Here is a 16,627-nt window from a genome sequence, read left to right as displayed (position 1 = left end):
AGAAGTAACTGGGGCAGGTTCTCCACTGGCTTTTCAATGTATAACCTCTACCTATATACACCCTGAAAAGGGCCAAGGGTAAGAACTGACAAACAGTTTCTCAGTGGCAACAGCTCTTCAAAAGCACATGGCTAATCGAAGTTTTGCCTTTTTGCCTCCCCAGAGGGCCCACAGGACTAGCTTCTTCTCACGGCTACTTGAACCAGATAGGTTTACTCTGAGTCTGTTACTATGTTAGATGAGATTTTTCTTTTGCTCAGTATTCTCCTTTGTTCTAGAGGTCTTCTGTGATTTGAAAGTAAGCAGTACTGCGACAGTGCTCTGAGGACAAACCGATGTAAAAGTCGTTGCACGCATTACTATCAGCTCTGGGGCAGCTCCCCCATGCTGTGCTCTTTCTTCACCACCCTTCCCGCTTACTTTGCTGGCGGTGCTCCATCAATCTTATGGCGACAGACAAAAACATTAAGCCCTCCAACATAGTTAAGAAACATTTGCGATGATGGCTTTTTTTTTTTTACAAGTCTTTAATTAAAAAACTCAACAAAAATATATAATCAAGCATTTTACATAATGCATACATTCTTAGTATCTGCAGGTGAGATAAACAACAGAAGGCAAAAGCAGACATGCTGTATGGCTTCTCTTTGGCAAGTCACCAATATTATCCCCTACAGAAACACAGGATACATGTAAAAAGAAACGCGCAAAAAAACATGGTCTTGAAATAATCGTCCCTTAGTACAAACAACAAAATATTTAGCAATAATACAGTAGGTGGATTTTTCAAATTGACTAAAAGTTTATAATACTTTATACCACAGGGGTTAAAGTAACAAGCTGCTTTCCAAAATTAAGGCCCGCAGCAGTAGTGAGGGGGTGGGGGGGAGACACCCTTTTTCTAGTTATATCCTGGCTCTGTTTTTTATTTAATGATGTCACATTCAAACTCTACCTCTCAGATGCCATTCCTAAAGAAAACAAAATCCCTTCCCTATACAAAAACCGTGTCTTACTAGCAGGTCAGATGTCTGAGCCTCCCAACATACACATCTTGGATGAGGCAATTCAGTTCTCTTCAGTCAACATCTACCATCCAACTCAGTGTCCCAGAGTAAAGAACGATTCCTTCCTCCCTACAGCAAAGACACACACTGTGTCTCTACTGAAGCAATATACACACGGCAGCACTAAAAATTAGAAAAGCAAAACGAGGGGCCATTCAACACACAGCAGCTTACATCTAAATATATATACAGGTATGTATATGTTTTCACAGTTATAAATGTACATTTCATATGTTCAGAAATATTTCTCCTATAGTCTATAAATAATATTTTAAAAGCTCAACTGATCAAAATGCAATACAAGAATGTATCAAATTAAATAAATCTTTTAAACCTTGAAGAACAGATACTTGAAGTCAGTAAAGCTTGAGGTTTGTGTAAAGGGTGCTGTCAGCCCCTCCCAGCAGGGAAGGCAGACCCTCTAAATACGATAGGAGAGAAACTCCACAACTTTGGAAGGAATTGGCAGCTCCTGGACTTCTTGGGTGGGCATCACTCTCCGGATTGACATGCGACATAAATGTTGAAGGCTAGGGACTTGCCTCGGAGTTGCCCAAAAATACACACTTCCATCATGTGTCCTAAACAGAAAGAAAAAAACCTGCAAGTTCAGTCACCCAAGTACACGTATTTCAACATCCTGCAGCTCAAATAACTATCATCTAAGGCGGAGTATTAGAGTCACGAGCCGCAAATTAAAACCTAATTAAGGAGACCTAACCAATGATCTCCTCTATGATAAAGTTATAGTAGTATAAAGAGCCCTTATGGAAGATTTATTGACAATAAAATACTGCCTGCTTTGACTAAAAGCTACCTTAAATTGCTTAAAGAAAAGAGAAAAATTGATTTACCCAGCAGCTAAAACACTGCCATCAGTAGAAAAGGCACAGCAAAGACCATTGCTCAAAGGTGCGACTTGCACAGGATAATCCTCGTCAATTCTCCAGAACCTCACCATTCTGGAAAGGAAATAAATTGTCCAGTGAGTATCCAGTAAGAAATTTAAGATAAAAGCAAATTATAAAATTCAGAAAGAAATGCCACTCTGTTCTGAGTCACCACGAAATACACATACAAACAAATCGCTGCAGCGAGTGATTACTGTAAACTTATTTTATAAAATATTTTATAGTCTATACCAACCGCTAATTTGGATCAACTCAAGAGACTATGTAATGCATGGCAGCCTTCCCTTCCCAGTGTCCAGATCTACAATGCTCACAACCGGAAGCTTTCTCCTTAGTTTCTTACACTTAAAACCCAATCAGCATCTGATCTGTTTTACTCTTTCCAGGACATTTATAAAGCCTTTTCACCTAGGCAGAGTGTCTACAAACAGCAGAGAACTGATGTTCAGAATCTATCTGAGCAAACAGGAAAACAGTGATTGCTAGCAAATAAAAAAGAACTCTCTTTGTACATTTGCTCACATTCTGGAAAGATGATAATGAGTGCCTTTCTAAACTGAGGTGACCAAATTGCTTACTGCTATATCCATGCACATTGTATGACAAAAGCGTGAGAAAAAGGAGTGGCTGCACCTAGTTTCTGCTTCTTAACAGTAAGCAGCATATCTCACTTCTCTGGCATTCCATCTTCTAGTCTCTATTGTGGTGGATACAAATTATTGTTTTTACCATTTATTTCACCGTGAAAATGTCCTTCTGCTTCAACCTTTGTAAGATATTACTGGAAAAAATATCTGCACTGAGCTAAAAGCTAATTAAAACTCTACCCAGCTTGCCTGAACAAGGAACACAGGAAATGGCACGGATGATCTCTAGTTTACAGGGACATCACCCAGGCAATGTTCTTTAAGACACAACATCTCCCAAGGTCCTGTCTAGAGAGACAGTCAAACCCCAATGGAAGAAAGGCTTTTTTTTTTTTTTAAGCCTTGAGAATGTTTTCATTAAGTAGAAGGATGAAAGGAAATCTTTAAAAGACAATAATAAACAGGTCAAGCTGTAATTTACACACTTACTTATCATCAGCAAGGCTTGCAACATGCAGTCCATCATGACTAAAAGATACAGATCGTACCCATCGGTCATTTGCTCCTCCGGCAAATATTGGAGTAGGTGGGGGAAACAGGTGCCTGAGGTCAAATACGTGTTATCAGTGGAAATGAGACACTTCAAGAAACTAAAGTATCCAGCTATAAAGTACGTCTGTCTTTGAATAATGTTTAGAGTGGCCTTATCGAACATAACTGAGAAGACTGAGTAGACCTGATAGATTCAAATCACATGGAAGGGACCTTAAAAAAATCACTAATCTCCTTTTTACAACGTGGTTTAAGACAGTAAGATTGAGTCATTTTAGTTTTAACCATCTTTCCCCAAACATGAAACTCTAAATATAATTACCATTTCTACAGAATCATGTACTGTTTAAATAACAAGATCTGTCTCAAGGGAGTCAAATTTATTTTTAGAATTTATCACTAGAGCTTTGCATTATCCGAGGGCTTAAATAATCCTGCAATTCTAATTCATGACAGACTGAGATTTCAGGTCTCACATGCTGATGATTCTCATCATTCACGGAACTTCTTAAAGCTATACTGACAGCCAGAGAGGAAGGCAGACTAAAATAATTCATGCTGCACCCACCCAAATTCCATCAGAATGCCTCCAGTATGCGGATCCCAGATATACACTCGAGTATCATAAGATGCAGTAGCCAGTAATGCTCCATCAGGAGAAAAGTCACAAGCTACAACATCATGGTGATGTCCTTCTAGTTTCCGGATCATGGTATATTTATCCATATTCCAAAGGAAAACCTGCAATAAAAAGGCAAATGTTATAGCTTCATTCGGACACACAGAGGACAAAATGGCACATCTTAAACTAAAACTGCTAAATTTAATTAAGATTATATTAAATTAAACATTATAAATTATGAATAATTAAAAGAATATGCTCAGTGTCATAGTCAGATTAAAAATCAATCTTTAAGTTAATTAAAGTAGACATGCAAATTCTATTTCAAATATTTCTGTTAAATGTTAATTAAAAAATAAGCCTAAACATAAAAAGGCAATGCAATTTAACCACAAAGTTATACTGAATCCATTTATTCCAAAAACTAATTAATTAAAATATACAGAAATAAATAGGGTTAAGTACTACAAACCCCCTTCTTTTTTTTTTCCAGAAACTACCAAAATTTTTAAAAAATATACAGACAGAAAATGTAAGGTTAACAAATTGTTACTCCATTGGCATCTCCCTTTGAGATAATCACTTGTTTACAATAGGCTTGGGTCACCAACGTGAGCCTAGGAAGAGAAACAGATACTGCAAGCAAAGAGAATTTTCACAGCCAAATGAAATATCTTTGGCAAACAACAAGGATCTTAAACCACATTACAAAATGAAAATGCTAATTTACGAAAATCATACAATTAACATTTCTGTGAATCAAGATTTGCCAATCTTACTTTTCCCAAACTGACCACAATCATTAGTCATTTTAAGTATAAAACATTTAAATTACTTTAGTACAAGTTCACATACAGTTATCGAGTCTAAAGATCAGTAGTGAGACTGTGCAGAAGGGCTCTAAATAGGATTCCAATGTTTACTTCAGTCTGTTATATTAAATGTGCGCTTGGAGGTTTATAACAATCCTAATAAGACAATTCTCCTCCTCTTGGAGTAAAGCAATCCTTTTTGCTACTTATTTTCTGCACAGACACAATATATTATTTCCAAAGAAAAATAAGTACAAATTTTAAATTGGAACAAAGACTTAAGGTATCTCTAGCATCTCAAAGAATTCCAAAAAACAGCACAGAGAAACCATCTGAAAGCCAATTACATTACATTAAATTGGTTTCATGTGTCAGACTCCCAATTCCGTCAGACTGGAAGATCAATTTACTCGGAGGAGTCAGTAGGTTTCACTGTGGGGGAAGTTATTTTAAAAAAGAAAAAAAGAAAGAAAGAAAAGCAGAAAGTGGACATCGACCAGCACCTGTGTACGTACAGTACACCTTGCAGCCGAATGCAAGGTTACTTCATCCTATGGTAAAGGTCGCCCCCAGCCCGGTAGCCAGAGATGCCACTCTTTCTGCCCAGCTAACACCATTGTGCGCCTGTGTGCGAGTGGTGCCAGCATAACCTCAATCACACCAATATTGCTGCCACCACCTGTGACAGGGAAAGCAAGAAGCATATGGAAAACACACAGCCTAAAATAGCAATGTCAACATCTAGCTTTGTTCTTCTTATGATTTTTAAAGAACTAAACTGAATATTTTCTTCTAAATTTCCAACATTTGCAACTATCATTTTAACATATTTCTTGGCTAAATAAAATGCATTTTAACCAGCCCCCCACCCCCTATTAAAGTGTATTGTGATCATCACATGTATTTGGATTTCAACCATTTTCATAAATATCTGAAACTAGCAGAAGCTCTATACTGTACTATACTAACTCGGAGCTGGCAGACAGCCTAAAGAGAGTTCATCAATAAGCACAGCCCTCTTAAGAGTCACTCTATCCCTCATTTACCTACAGTTACACTATGCAAGACAGACCATATCAAATTTCATCTATCGTTCACTCTAGGACATACATGAGTGCTATTTTTATTATTAGATTTTTGTTACTTTTTTCAGTTAAATGTCCAGGACCAGCTGGGACTCAAAACTTTTTAAACAGCAAACTGGACAAAAAAATAGAACAACAGAGAAGAAAATAATTAGCAAGGGAATGTCTTAACATTTGGACTACATCTCTTTTATGGCACATAAACTTTCCTAGATCTTAGAACAAATAAATTTGACATACCCCTTAATTTATGAATATTATCTCTAACTGAAAGCAACCCAATTTCTCACCTCACAATCAGTGACTACATTTATTTAAGTTTCCTCATGCAAATTCTCCCCCATCATGAAATAAAACATTTAAGATATTCAAGACACCGAGCACAGACTTAATAGGTTACTTAGATTTAAAATGATTATGCACACATTATATTCAATTCACAATGAATGTACAAGAACTTTGACACATACTGCTTTACTGGCTCCCACTGAACACAGCATAGAAGAGTCAGGAGAGAATGCACAGCTGTATACCCAGTTCTGATGGCCCCTCAATACTTTCATCATGTTTCCTGAACAAAAAGAAATACCAGCGTTAATCCTAGAATCCATTTCAAATGAGCAGCTTTTCAAAAATGGCAGAATCACAGAAGCACACACTTCTACAGCAGCAGGGAGTGACCTATACCAAGGGCTGGCAATCTATCCCAGCTGCCTATTTTTTTAACTAAAGTTTTAGTGGAACACAATCGTGCCCATTTGGTTATGCTGTACAACGGCACAGTAACTCTGGCAGAAGTGGCAAGATCCACAAGCCTACAATATTCACCATCTGGCCCTTTAAGAAAAGGTCTGCTGACCCTTCATCTAGAGAAGATAAGAACTCTTGTAGTCTAATCCTCTTCAACTGCAATGAAGGAGCTGAAACACCACAATGTTGAGACTGATGAACATCTTCAAAACGCCTTTTCATCCTCCTTCCTTTCTTGGTAACCTAGATTCCACTCCAAAAGCTCTGTGCATTATACCCAAAGCACACAATTATGCTTAAGTATACTGCACTCAGTTTTACAAATACTTACTGAAAGCCCACTACATGCCAGGCACTGAGGAGACAACTGTGACTAAGACAAAGTCCCTTCTCTCTCGGAGCTTACATTTTACTGAGTCTACATTCTTAAAACATGCACACAACCGAAAATATGTTGAGATAAGCAAGCACCATTTGATATGCAAAAGGAAATAATCAGACTGTTTTAACTGTTGGGATCCTCTCACCCCTCAACAGCTGAGCACTCAGAAGAGAACTGAGAAAATGCAGCAGACACCTCATGCTCTGGTAATATCAGCACTGTTTTATCAGGCAATGGGTACTGACCGTCAGCTGGAACAAGGCTCCAAATCTGAGGGTTCCGTTTCCTACTACCTTCAATTTCAGCCACATTACCTCTAAGCAAGCCTGTCCATCTGCAAGCTTGAGGCTGTGAGAGCACCAGCAGATCTTATTTAAATAGAAGGTTTTAGTTAAAACTGTAAATTCTGTCATTAGAGGCTAAGAAGGGGGAAGAGATGCTCATCTCTGGTCCTCCAAAACAAGGGAGACTCGCCAAAACTTTTTAAGCACCACAATTATCAAGGTTTCAGAAAAAGCTGAGTACTTGACACTGACACACCTTACTATTAAATTAGAGGGCAGATCTCTTACTTTTTACAAAATAATTTCTTACTTAATCTACCCAACTTATTATTATGCTTATTACCATTTACATGTTATGAATTCTGGAGTATAAATCATGTTTTAACCTAAATTTCATTAGATCACAAAGTTGTATCTGTTTGTTACTTCAAAATCTACTTAAATTTTCATGAAGCAAATGAAAGAGGTTAATAATCCTCCCTAAGATAAAGGAAATAAACGAACACAGATCAGTTCATATAAACCCTAAAATTGATCCAGATTTTGTCCTCACATAACTGATACGGATCTGTGTGGCTGGTTTCCGAATAACATCAGATTGTTTACTTAGAGTAACAGCTGGCTCCTGTTCTGGGTCACATTTACGGTTTTGTCTGATCTATACAGAGAAAGGGACCAAAGGATTAAGCAGAGAAAAGGAAACTGATCATATGCCCTCTTTAAAGCCAAAAGCCCCAGATGATCCCAATGCCTCACAGTAGCAATATCAAAAAACCGATTCTTATTTCACGGCCTGGAAAAAGGACATACCATCATCCTTCAGGTCCCACACTCTCAGACTTTTGTCTCTTGAAGCAGACACTAGGATTAAGCTCCCATCTGGAGCAAAAGTTAAATCTCTGACCACTTCAGTATGATCTACCAAGTTAAGGAGGAGTTTTCCTAAATGCAATGGCAGGGGGAAAAAAAGACAATGTTAATACTTTTTATCAGCTTCAATTTTTAAAAATAGGGTCCCTCACCATAAAAAAAAAAGAAGAAGAAAAAAAAAGACTAGAAATACTTGGGCACCTCCTTAGTCTACCAAGTGTTTATTAGTGCTTTTACTATTACCCTTAAAGGTTCACCATTTACATTGATTTAAAATGAATTATTTCCAAGATAGCAAAGCCGAAATTTATTTAAAAAATTAAAAAGAAATTTGTGGAATGTAAGCAAACCCCTGGATGAAGTTTATTTACCATCAAGAAAAATTATCATTTTTTAATCTTTGTATAGTCTGATTTGAAAATACAAAATCAAATTTTTCCTTTCTTTTCCTTGGTCTAAGATTACTAATGAACTATCAAACTCCCCTAAAGATACATGTTATCCCACAACAACCTAAATTTTCAGACAATCTCAGTGAAAAAGTGTACTTTATTCATCTAAGACTGTAAGAGATTTGTTTTCTATGAAAATCTATGTGCTGACCTTAAATTTTTTTCGAGAATCCAATCAAATTTACTGACTCATTATCCCTACTCAATGTTAGTATCACTTGCTGTGTTCTAATGTACATGTTTTAATGGTTATTTTTAAAAATCCTTCAAAGTTTTGAGGACATACTATCAGTCAGAAACTGTGTTAGCTAGTGAACAACACATTTACTTTTAATTGCCCAAAGAATTTAACTTCTCAACCTATCTAGTTAAACTTTAGATAAAATGTCATTAAAACCTTCCAAAGATTAGATAATGATTGTTGAGAAACAGATCTGCCTTGAAAGCCTCTAAGCTATCAATCATTGGAAAAGTATATGAGAAAACACCTTGCTCCCTGAGTCATAGCCTAAATTACGAGTTTGTAAGCGATAATTAACTAAACATTCCTCAGACATGCCCTTCCTGCTGTACTATTCTCTGAAGAGTGATCAAGCAGTGTGAACTCTATTTTCCTAAATTAAAACCATGAGCTGAAGATGCTATGCAGGCCAATTATAAAGATACATTCATAGCACCAATTCTTTTCTTTTCAGAAATTAAAATCCTCATATCACATATTCTAGTACCCATGAGCAATGCCCTGCAGCACAAAATCAGTAGGTTTGCTTTTAAAACTACTAACTCCGTACCTGTATATACATCCCATATTTTGATACGCCCATTGTTTAACCCTGTGGCAAGGAGGAGCTGATCTTGTCCAAATCGGAATCGATGCCATTCTATATTTACACAGCGACTCTGTTTTTCTGGAACCGAAGATCCAAAAGCAAGACTCCAGACTATATCGCCACAGTCTATAATATGTTCACGAGGCTTATTTTTCTGACCACCATCGCTATTTTGTCTTGACAATCTCAAACTGCTTGAATTCGTAATATTCTTGGTGCCATGCAAGAGACTGGGGGGAAAAAAAGGTCAGATTGAAATCTAGTTGTTATTTATTCTGGACTCCTGTGGATAATAGTGATAAATGTTTGTTAAAGTAACCTCAGTATTATTATAGCGATGCTGAGTAACAACAGAATCCTATAGATGGAAAGGGGAAAAGTAGCTATTAGCTATGAGGGCATGACTAAATAAATTCAGATCAAAAGAAATTCTCAGTGGCTGAGAAAGAGAATAAGCCCAACAATAAAGCAACTTTTATTTGTTTCAAAATTTTCCTCAAAACCACTATATCAATTAGGATTCCTTTAATCAACCTAAAAGAAGAATAAACAAGCATCAAAAAACACCCCAATAACTTAAGATATTGTGAAGCTGACAGCAGAAAATTACCTTTAAAAAAACCCATAGTAATCAGTAGCTTCCCATACTTTCTAGGCTTAAAGTAATATGCAATAAAGACAACAGCGAACATAACCACGAAGGTCAACCAGACACACAAAGCAGGGAAAGATTAAATTCAGTATATGTTACATTTTGGAAAAACTTTCAATAAACATTCAAACTCAATCAACCCCAACCAGAGGGGACTGTAAGTGCATAAAAAGTAATTATGTGATCAACGCACCACTGTTAGCTAATAAATTATTGTGAAATCCAAAAAGCGTCACATAACAAAGGTCACCTATCCTGGCACAACTCAATACATACACCAACAAGGCACAATTAATCTCCCTTTTAATACACAGAAAAACTTAAAGACACAAAAGTATCTGAGAAAGTGTTCTATAATGCATAAGGCTAGATAATTCTTCCCACAAATTTTCCAATAAATCTATTCATCTTATGATTAAAATACATTTACGACAGTCTACAAAGGAAAAGCTTAAATATCAAAATCTTATTACTCCACGGAGAGAAAACAATAAATGCCACAAACAGATACAAAATAGAAAAAAGAAAAAGAGTCTTACAAGTTCTTAAGGCACTGGGACCACGGAACAAGCTTTACCGTACGATGTCCTTGTGACCAAGCAAAGTAAGAACCATCTGGAGCAAAAGCAACAGTCCAATTTTCACGACCACATTTCTTGTCAAAAGGAGCTACTGGAGCTAAAAGTTCACCTATAGTACGTGATCTCACTAAAAGAAAAAATAAAAATACAGGATGTCATATGTAACCAACAATGAATTTGAGACTGTCTCCCTATTACTTTGGGACTCACTCAACTCCACCGAGTTTTTTCCCTTTTCTATGTAGACAAGGTATGATGAGTTCTATTTTCTACCCTTTGAGGGAAGATATGTGGTGTAAAGACCTCTTAATGATAATAGCTACAGTTGGCTTTCCATGTCTGCAGATGTGAAAACCTCAGACAGAGGACCGACTGTATTCATCCTATTCACCACCGTACATAAGGGACCAATCCCCCTCAGATACCGAGGGATGGCTGTATCTTCAAGTTTTGGTGAAGTGATTTTCCTAAAATTTCCCCAAGCAAGTGCTTTTTCACAAAGTTTCAGTAAAAAGATATGGCCAAATAATAATAATATAATGATCAATTAGAGTCAGCAATTACTAAAGTCCTGACTTTTGCATTGCCTTATGTTTTCACCAAACATTTAAATACAAGAGACTGAAGTTATCTTCCAAATTAAGTTTTGTAGTTTTCAAAAACCATAAACCACTATAAAATACATTACTCAAAGGAAAGCACTATAAAATGGTCTATATCAGCTAGACTTCATTAAAAAAAAAAAAACAGAACATTCTTATTTTTTTCAGGCCCAGGTCACAAGTGTCACAAAACCCTCAGAACTTGAAAGGACTTAACGGTTATCTAGTCGAACCTCCCAACCAGTGCTTTAAAACGCGTGACATTCGTGATTCTCGAGTAGTCGTTCTCAAGCATCTTCCTAATGGGCCACAAATTGACCCAACATGGAAGTAACTCTCTTGTTTTTTAAGGCCAAAAAATGGACTGTCATGTATTTTTAATTTAGTTAAGAGTATGTAACAAAAACTGGCATATTAACAGTATATACAGAGCATTTTTCTTCCTTATTTAACAAGAAGCATGGTCAACAAGCCACTACTGAACATGCATGCATGCAAACTCAGCTGCAATTTCCTCAGTTTTGGCAAAGGATCTTCTTTACCAGTGTATTACCAATGCTGTCTTGGGTTGGTCTTGATGGCAAATTTTGCTATTCTTCCTTTTTAGTTATAAGTTATTGTGGGTTTAGTTTCCCTATTATCTATTCTGTGGTTGGTTGGTTGTCTGGTTAACTCTATAGTGTATTTTTATGATTTCGGCTTAAACTTTCCAACAACCAAACTTCAATATAATCTATGTGTTGCAGTTCAAATAAGGACTCATACTCCTATTGCTAGAGCAGAGATATATACATAAACCCCCAGAACGTTCTAGTTCATTGTCACTTCCAGTTTCAACGTGTGCTCCGCCCCATCAATAGCTGGTGTACCACCTGGCATGACAGGTAAGATTTTATTTTTCCTTCTCCCCAAAGTCCCACAGTACATAGTTGTGTATTTTTAGTTGTGAGTCCTTCTAGTTGTGGCATGTGGTACGCCGCCTCACCGTGGCCTGATGAGCAGTGCTAGGTTCGCGCCCAGGATCCGAACCGGCGAAATCCTGGGCCAACGAAGCAGAGTGTGAGAACTTAACCACTCGGCCAAGGTGCAGCCCCCATAAGCTCCCGTTCTTAAGTGATTTAAATACTCCCTTGCCCAATTCTTTGATACATTAACAAACGAACTACAATTTAAAAAGTAAAAAACAAACAAAAGCAGAGACCTATTTTTTATGATATTCATAAATACGAACACTGTTACAAGGCTTATCCTATTTTAGTGCAGCTCAGATTGTCAGAAATTTTCCTTTTGATGACTTAAAATCTCCCTCCTTGCCACTCCACCCACTCAGTCCTGATTCTGGCCTAAGAGAATAAGCCTAATTCTGCTCTCATACGACATTCCTATATTGAAGATGGCCGTGACATCAGCAACTAAATCTTTTCAACTGGCTAAAATGTCTAGACCTTTCAATCATTCCTTAGATTACCTGGTTTCAAGTCCACTCTCCGTCTTTACCCTCATCACACTTTTCTGGATAAACTCCAGTTAGTAATGGCCGTCATAAAAGTGGCACCCAGAACTAAACGCAATACTCTAGGTGTGGTTTAACCAAAGCAGCAGAACCACTCACCTACCCCTGCCCCACTTGTACCAATACAGAAAAAGGTGACAGTAACTTCACCTGGCAGGAACATGACTTTCTTAATACAAAATTCACAAACCAGTGACCCTCATATGCCCGCAGAACGATTTTTTAAATACACAGAGGACTTCTGAAAGGGCTTGCTGCTCCAGGTTCTTACACCCCTCCAAGCCCAGTCTTGTACGGTCATTTCACTAGGATACTTTATGTGCCTGGCCCCTGAATTTGCAACCCCTGACTAAATCTTTTTAACTAGGGTTTCTATTTAACCACATCTATCTTTCAAAATCTATAAATTTTAGGAGACAAAAATCAAAGTTCAAAAGTAAGGAAAGGAGGTTTTTAAAATTCAACTGTAAAATGCAAACATTATCTTAGAAAGCCCTTGGTTAAACTAGATGAGTATACTTATGTAACTTCTACCTCAAAAAATAGAGGACCAGGGGGCCAGCCCTGCTGCATAGTGGTTAAGTCTGGTGCACTTCGTTTTGGCGGCCTGGGTTCACAGGTTGGGATCCCAGGTGTGGACCTACACCACTTGTCAGCCATGCCGTGGCTGTCACCCTCATATACAGAGGAGGAAGACAGGAACTGATGTTAGCTCAGGGCATCTTCCTCAGCCAAAAAAAAAAAAAACAGGACTGGCCTTGCATTCAACTTCAAAACACCTGGTAAATTAGACTAGAACTCACCTCTCCTTTAGCAAGCATAACCAAGACAAGTCAACTCGCCCCAAGAAGACTCATTTCTTGTCTATATTTTAGGATCACTCTTTATTTTTCTTTGTTTACCTGGGCCACAATCACAAAACTCCTCTTGTGTAAAGGGTGGCAATAAATTAACAACTAAAAAACTGGTTCAACTAACAAAGACCACAAAATAATTAGCTAATTTATTCTAGAGAAATTCAAGAAACAGAGCTACTATTTAAAGAACCGCCTAAGACGTTATACTGTGACAACTATTGTACTAATAAGTACCTTGTGAAACGCCTAGCAGGCATTTCAAATGATCTCTGCATTTCAGTCAAATGATTTCAGCACTCATTTAAATACTTACTGGTTACAACATTATAAACTAATGCGAGGTTTAAAATGAAGTGCTTTGGAAAAAAATTTTTTAAGTTAAATCTTTATTACATAACCTGCAACTATTTAATGTTAGTATCCTATGAAATCTATGATTTAATGAGCTCCATATAAGGGAAAAACTGCCTGCCATTGGGAAATCGGCCATAAGAAACAATGCTACATCATTAATCTCTGTGGGGTAATAACACATCATCTGAGTCACTGCCGAAGCAAGTAAACCAGATTTAGCTCCTTCACATTCTTCCCTGCATTTCATCACTACAAAGGGAGGATCTGTGGCAGGAGCCCACGGCAGTAACTCCCTGTCACAGACTTCTGTAGTCATGCATAGCATCTTGCCTCTCCTTTCAGTATATACTTCAGAAACCAAACACCAGTAATTAACACTCAAGAAAAAAGGGGAAATGTCAGGCCTTACTGATAGACACAAAGCTACAGGAGATGTTAGCGTTTAACTTTGTATCCAAATGATACTACAAAAAAAAGAGAAACAAAAAACTGAGGTTCAAAAAAAGGTTAGAAAATGCCAAAGTCCTTTTGGATAGATATTTGGCACTTAGCTGTTAACTTTATACTATATTCAGGAAATAACAGAGACCTAAATATGCAAAAAAAAAATTTAATTAAAAATAAAAAGGTTACTTAGTGGATGGTTCTACCTTATGCAGGTATGCTAAGAAGCTCTATCCGTCCCTTAGATGGGAGGACTGGAAAGTTTTCAATGGTTCATCAAGATGAGGTAAAACTCAGATAAATGAAAGGCAGATCAGCCATCTGTAATATTACTGCGTAGTAGGGAAAAAACCCCACTGGACTGAGAATAAGAACTTTTGAGTTCCACATTCCACTTCAGGAGGTACTTACTAGTCTTAAAGGACAGTTACAATAAAAATTGGACACGAATTCTGTGTTCTCTGTATGTTTAAAAAAGTTACTAAAAGCAGAATTAAAGTCCCTTCCTGACCAGCCATTCAACATCATCCCTAAGAGAACAAAAGTGCAGAAATCTCAGACAGCTGTCTCTAGATATAAAAATTCACCTCCTACAGGGGAGAAGGCATTTTGCCTGCTTCAGTTCTCCCTTTCTCTAGAAATATCTCCTCCACGTATTTAGTAAAGGCACACATTTACTTGAAGAACAGGAAAATGCAGACTCTGCTCAGTAGTCACCTCCAATTTTCATTTAATAAACACAGTAAGTTCAGTGTTAGGCCGTTTTGGGGGTCTTTTTGGATGCTGAATGTATTTCATTTTTAAAATAAAAATTGTATATATTTAAGATGTCTAACACGGTGACTTGATAAGTTCAATGTTTACTAAGCATATCAATCAATGCACAGCACCCCCACCTCCCCCAAAAGTTGTTCAGTTACTTTACCTTAAGAGAAAGGATTTAAATAACGTGAGATGCTTTCAAATGAGCCCGAGTAGGTCTGGACGCACAGCGTTCCCCATCTACAGCCCTGACTTCGGCGTGGCAGGGCTGGCACGAAACCAGCTTCCAGACAGCCTTTTCACAGACTGCTCTTCCCTACAACAGCTTTTCTTCTGTCACTCCACCCAACCACTCTGCTCCTCCCTGCTCCTATGTGTGTGAAAGATAATGCTGCGTTTCCTCCCCTGAACTGCTGCCTTTCTTACCGCCGTACCCTTTTTAAAAATACTGCTTTTTCCAGGCTGACCGCACTTTTTCGGTCGCATTTCTCTTTAAAGCGTGGTTGGTATATGAGGACCCCTCCTTTCACTACAGCTCAGAACACAGAAGTTTAGTCTTCCCATCGTTAACTTAGGGTCCCCGAAACTTGCCCAGCACCCGCCTGTCCACTCGATGCCCCCAGGGCTGCGTGTCCGCCCTGGCCACACGGTCACTGGGGCCCCAGGTACCCCTCGACCCTGAGATGCGCGCACCGCGCCCCTCGGTGCCAGGCGCACAGTAGGTGCCGCAGCGATGTCGATCCCATCCACCTCCGGCGACAGCCGCTCGCAGGGCCGCTTCCTTCCTCTCGGCTCCAGGGCTTGGCTCCGGCTGCCCCTCCTTCCCTCGAACTCAGAGACGCTTCCTCCTGAGCCTCCCCCGGGAGTCCCTGCCTCTCCGCAGCCCCCGCGCGCCCCCCAGCACCCCGCACCCCCCGTCCCGTTCCTCACCGATCTCTTTCTCGTTGACCCTCAGGGGAAAGCTGGCCATCTATGGGGCACCGTCTGATTCCGGGGACGCGATGCGGACGCAACGACACAGAAGGGAACGGCAGGCGCGGAGGGGCGTGACACGGACTCGGTCCCTCCCGGTCCCGGGGACGGAGGGGAGGGGCGGGGGCGGTCGCGGTGGCCTCGGCCGACTGCCCCAGGAAAGCTCTGGAAGGCCTGGGACCAAACTATGGAGTCAAATACAGACAATAGACCCTGGTCCCTGCTTCACGCCAACGGACTAAGACACTTGCTTCCGCGCTGCCGACGGCCAACGAGACACTAGAGACAAAATGGCGGGCGGCGCCGGTGATATCAGGGAGGCGGGGCGGGGTCTGATGACGTCACCGACCGAGGCCCCGCCTCCCGACGCTCGGGACGTGACGGCCTGGGCCGGGCGCCCCGCCCTCCCTCCGGGCGCGCGGGGGCGTGGGCTGGGGGCCCGACCCCGGGAGCAGGAAGAGCGAGGAGGCCGAGGGGGAGGGCCTGACGTTGGGTAGGAACCTGCCGACTAGGTTCAGCGCCATCTGGTTTTCCCGGGCGGCCCGTGAGTGTGGCATTTAGAAGTTGAGTGCCTTTGAAAAGGCAGAGACTTGCATAATACGTGTTAGCCCACAGCTTAAAGATTGCATGGAATTTAAACTGGCTGAACCGAAAAGAACAAAAAGGACATTTCAGCTTTTAAGTCG

General features: G+C 39.4%; 1 protein-coding gene across 6 annotated transcripts; it reads right to left on the bottom strand.

Moving 5' to 3' along the window:
• Window positions 1-507: 507 nt before the first annotated feature.
• On the bottom strand, window positions 508-16,278 carry WSB1 (WD repeat and SOCS box containing 1). Of its 6 annotated transcripts, XR_011423049.1 has the most exons (10): window positions 15,900-16,278; window positions 10,396-10,564; window positions 9,166-9,434; window positions 7,863-7,994; window positions 6,107-6,207; window positions 5,055-5,230; window positions 3,686-3,858; window positions 3,055-3,168; window positions 1,922-2,029; window positions 508-1,648 (listed from the first exon to the last, which is right to left on the bottom strand). XR_011423049.1 is itself a non-coding variant. In XM_001504047.6 (9 exons), the coding sequence occupies exons 1-9, from the start codon at window positions 15,937-15,939 to the stop codon at window positions 1,489-1,491; spliced, it is 1,266 nt and encodes a 421-aa protein (XP_001504097.1). In that variant the 5' UTR covers window positions 15,940-16,278; the 3' UTR covers window positions 508-1,488. The 6 variants fall into 6 exon arrangements, 4 of the variants coding, with proteins under 4 accessions (XP_001504097.1, XP_023508835.1, XP_023508837.1 ...); XR_011423048.1 differs by having other exon boundaries at window positions 3,686-5,230; XM_001504047.6 differs by lacking the exon at window positions 5,055-5,230.
• Window positions 16,279-16,627: the final 349 nt, after the last annotated feature.

Source organism: Equus caballus, chromosome 11 (assembly GCF_041296265.1).
Source record: "Equus caballus isolate H_3958 breed thoroughbred chromosome 11, TB-T2T, whole genome shotgun sequence".
Classification (NCBI taxonomy): Eukaryota; Metazoa; Chordata; class Mammalia; order Perissodactyla; family Equidae; genus Equus; species Equus caballus.
Note: the sequence above shows the minus strand (reverse complement) of the source record. Positions and strands in the feature narration are given on the sequence as shown.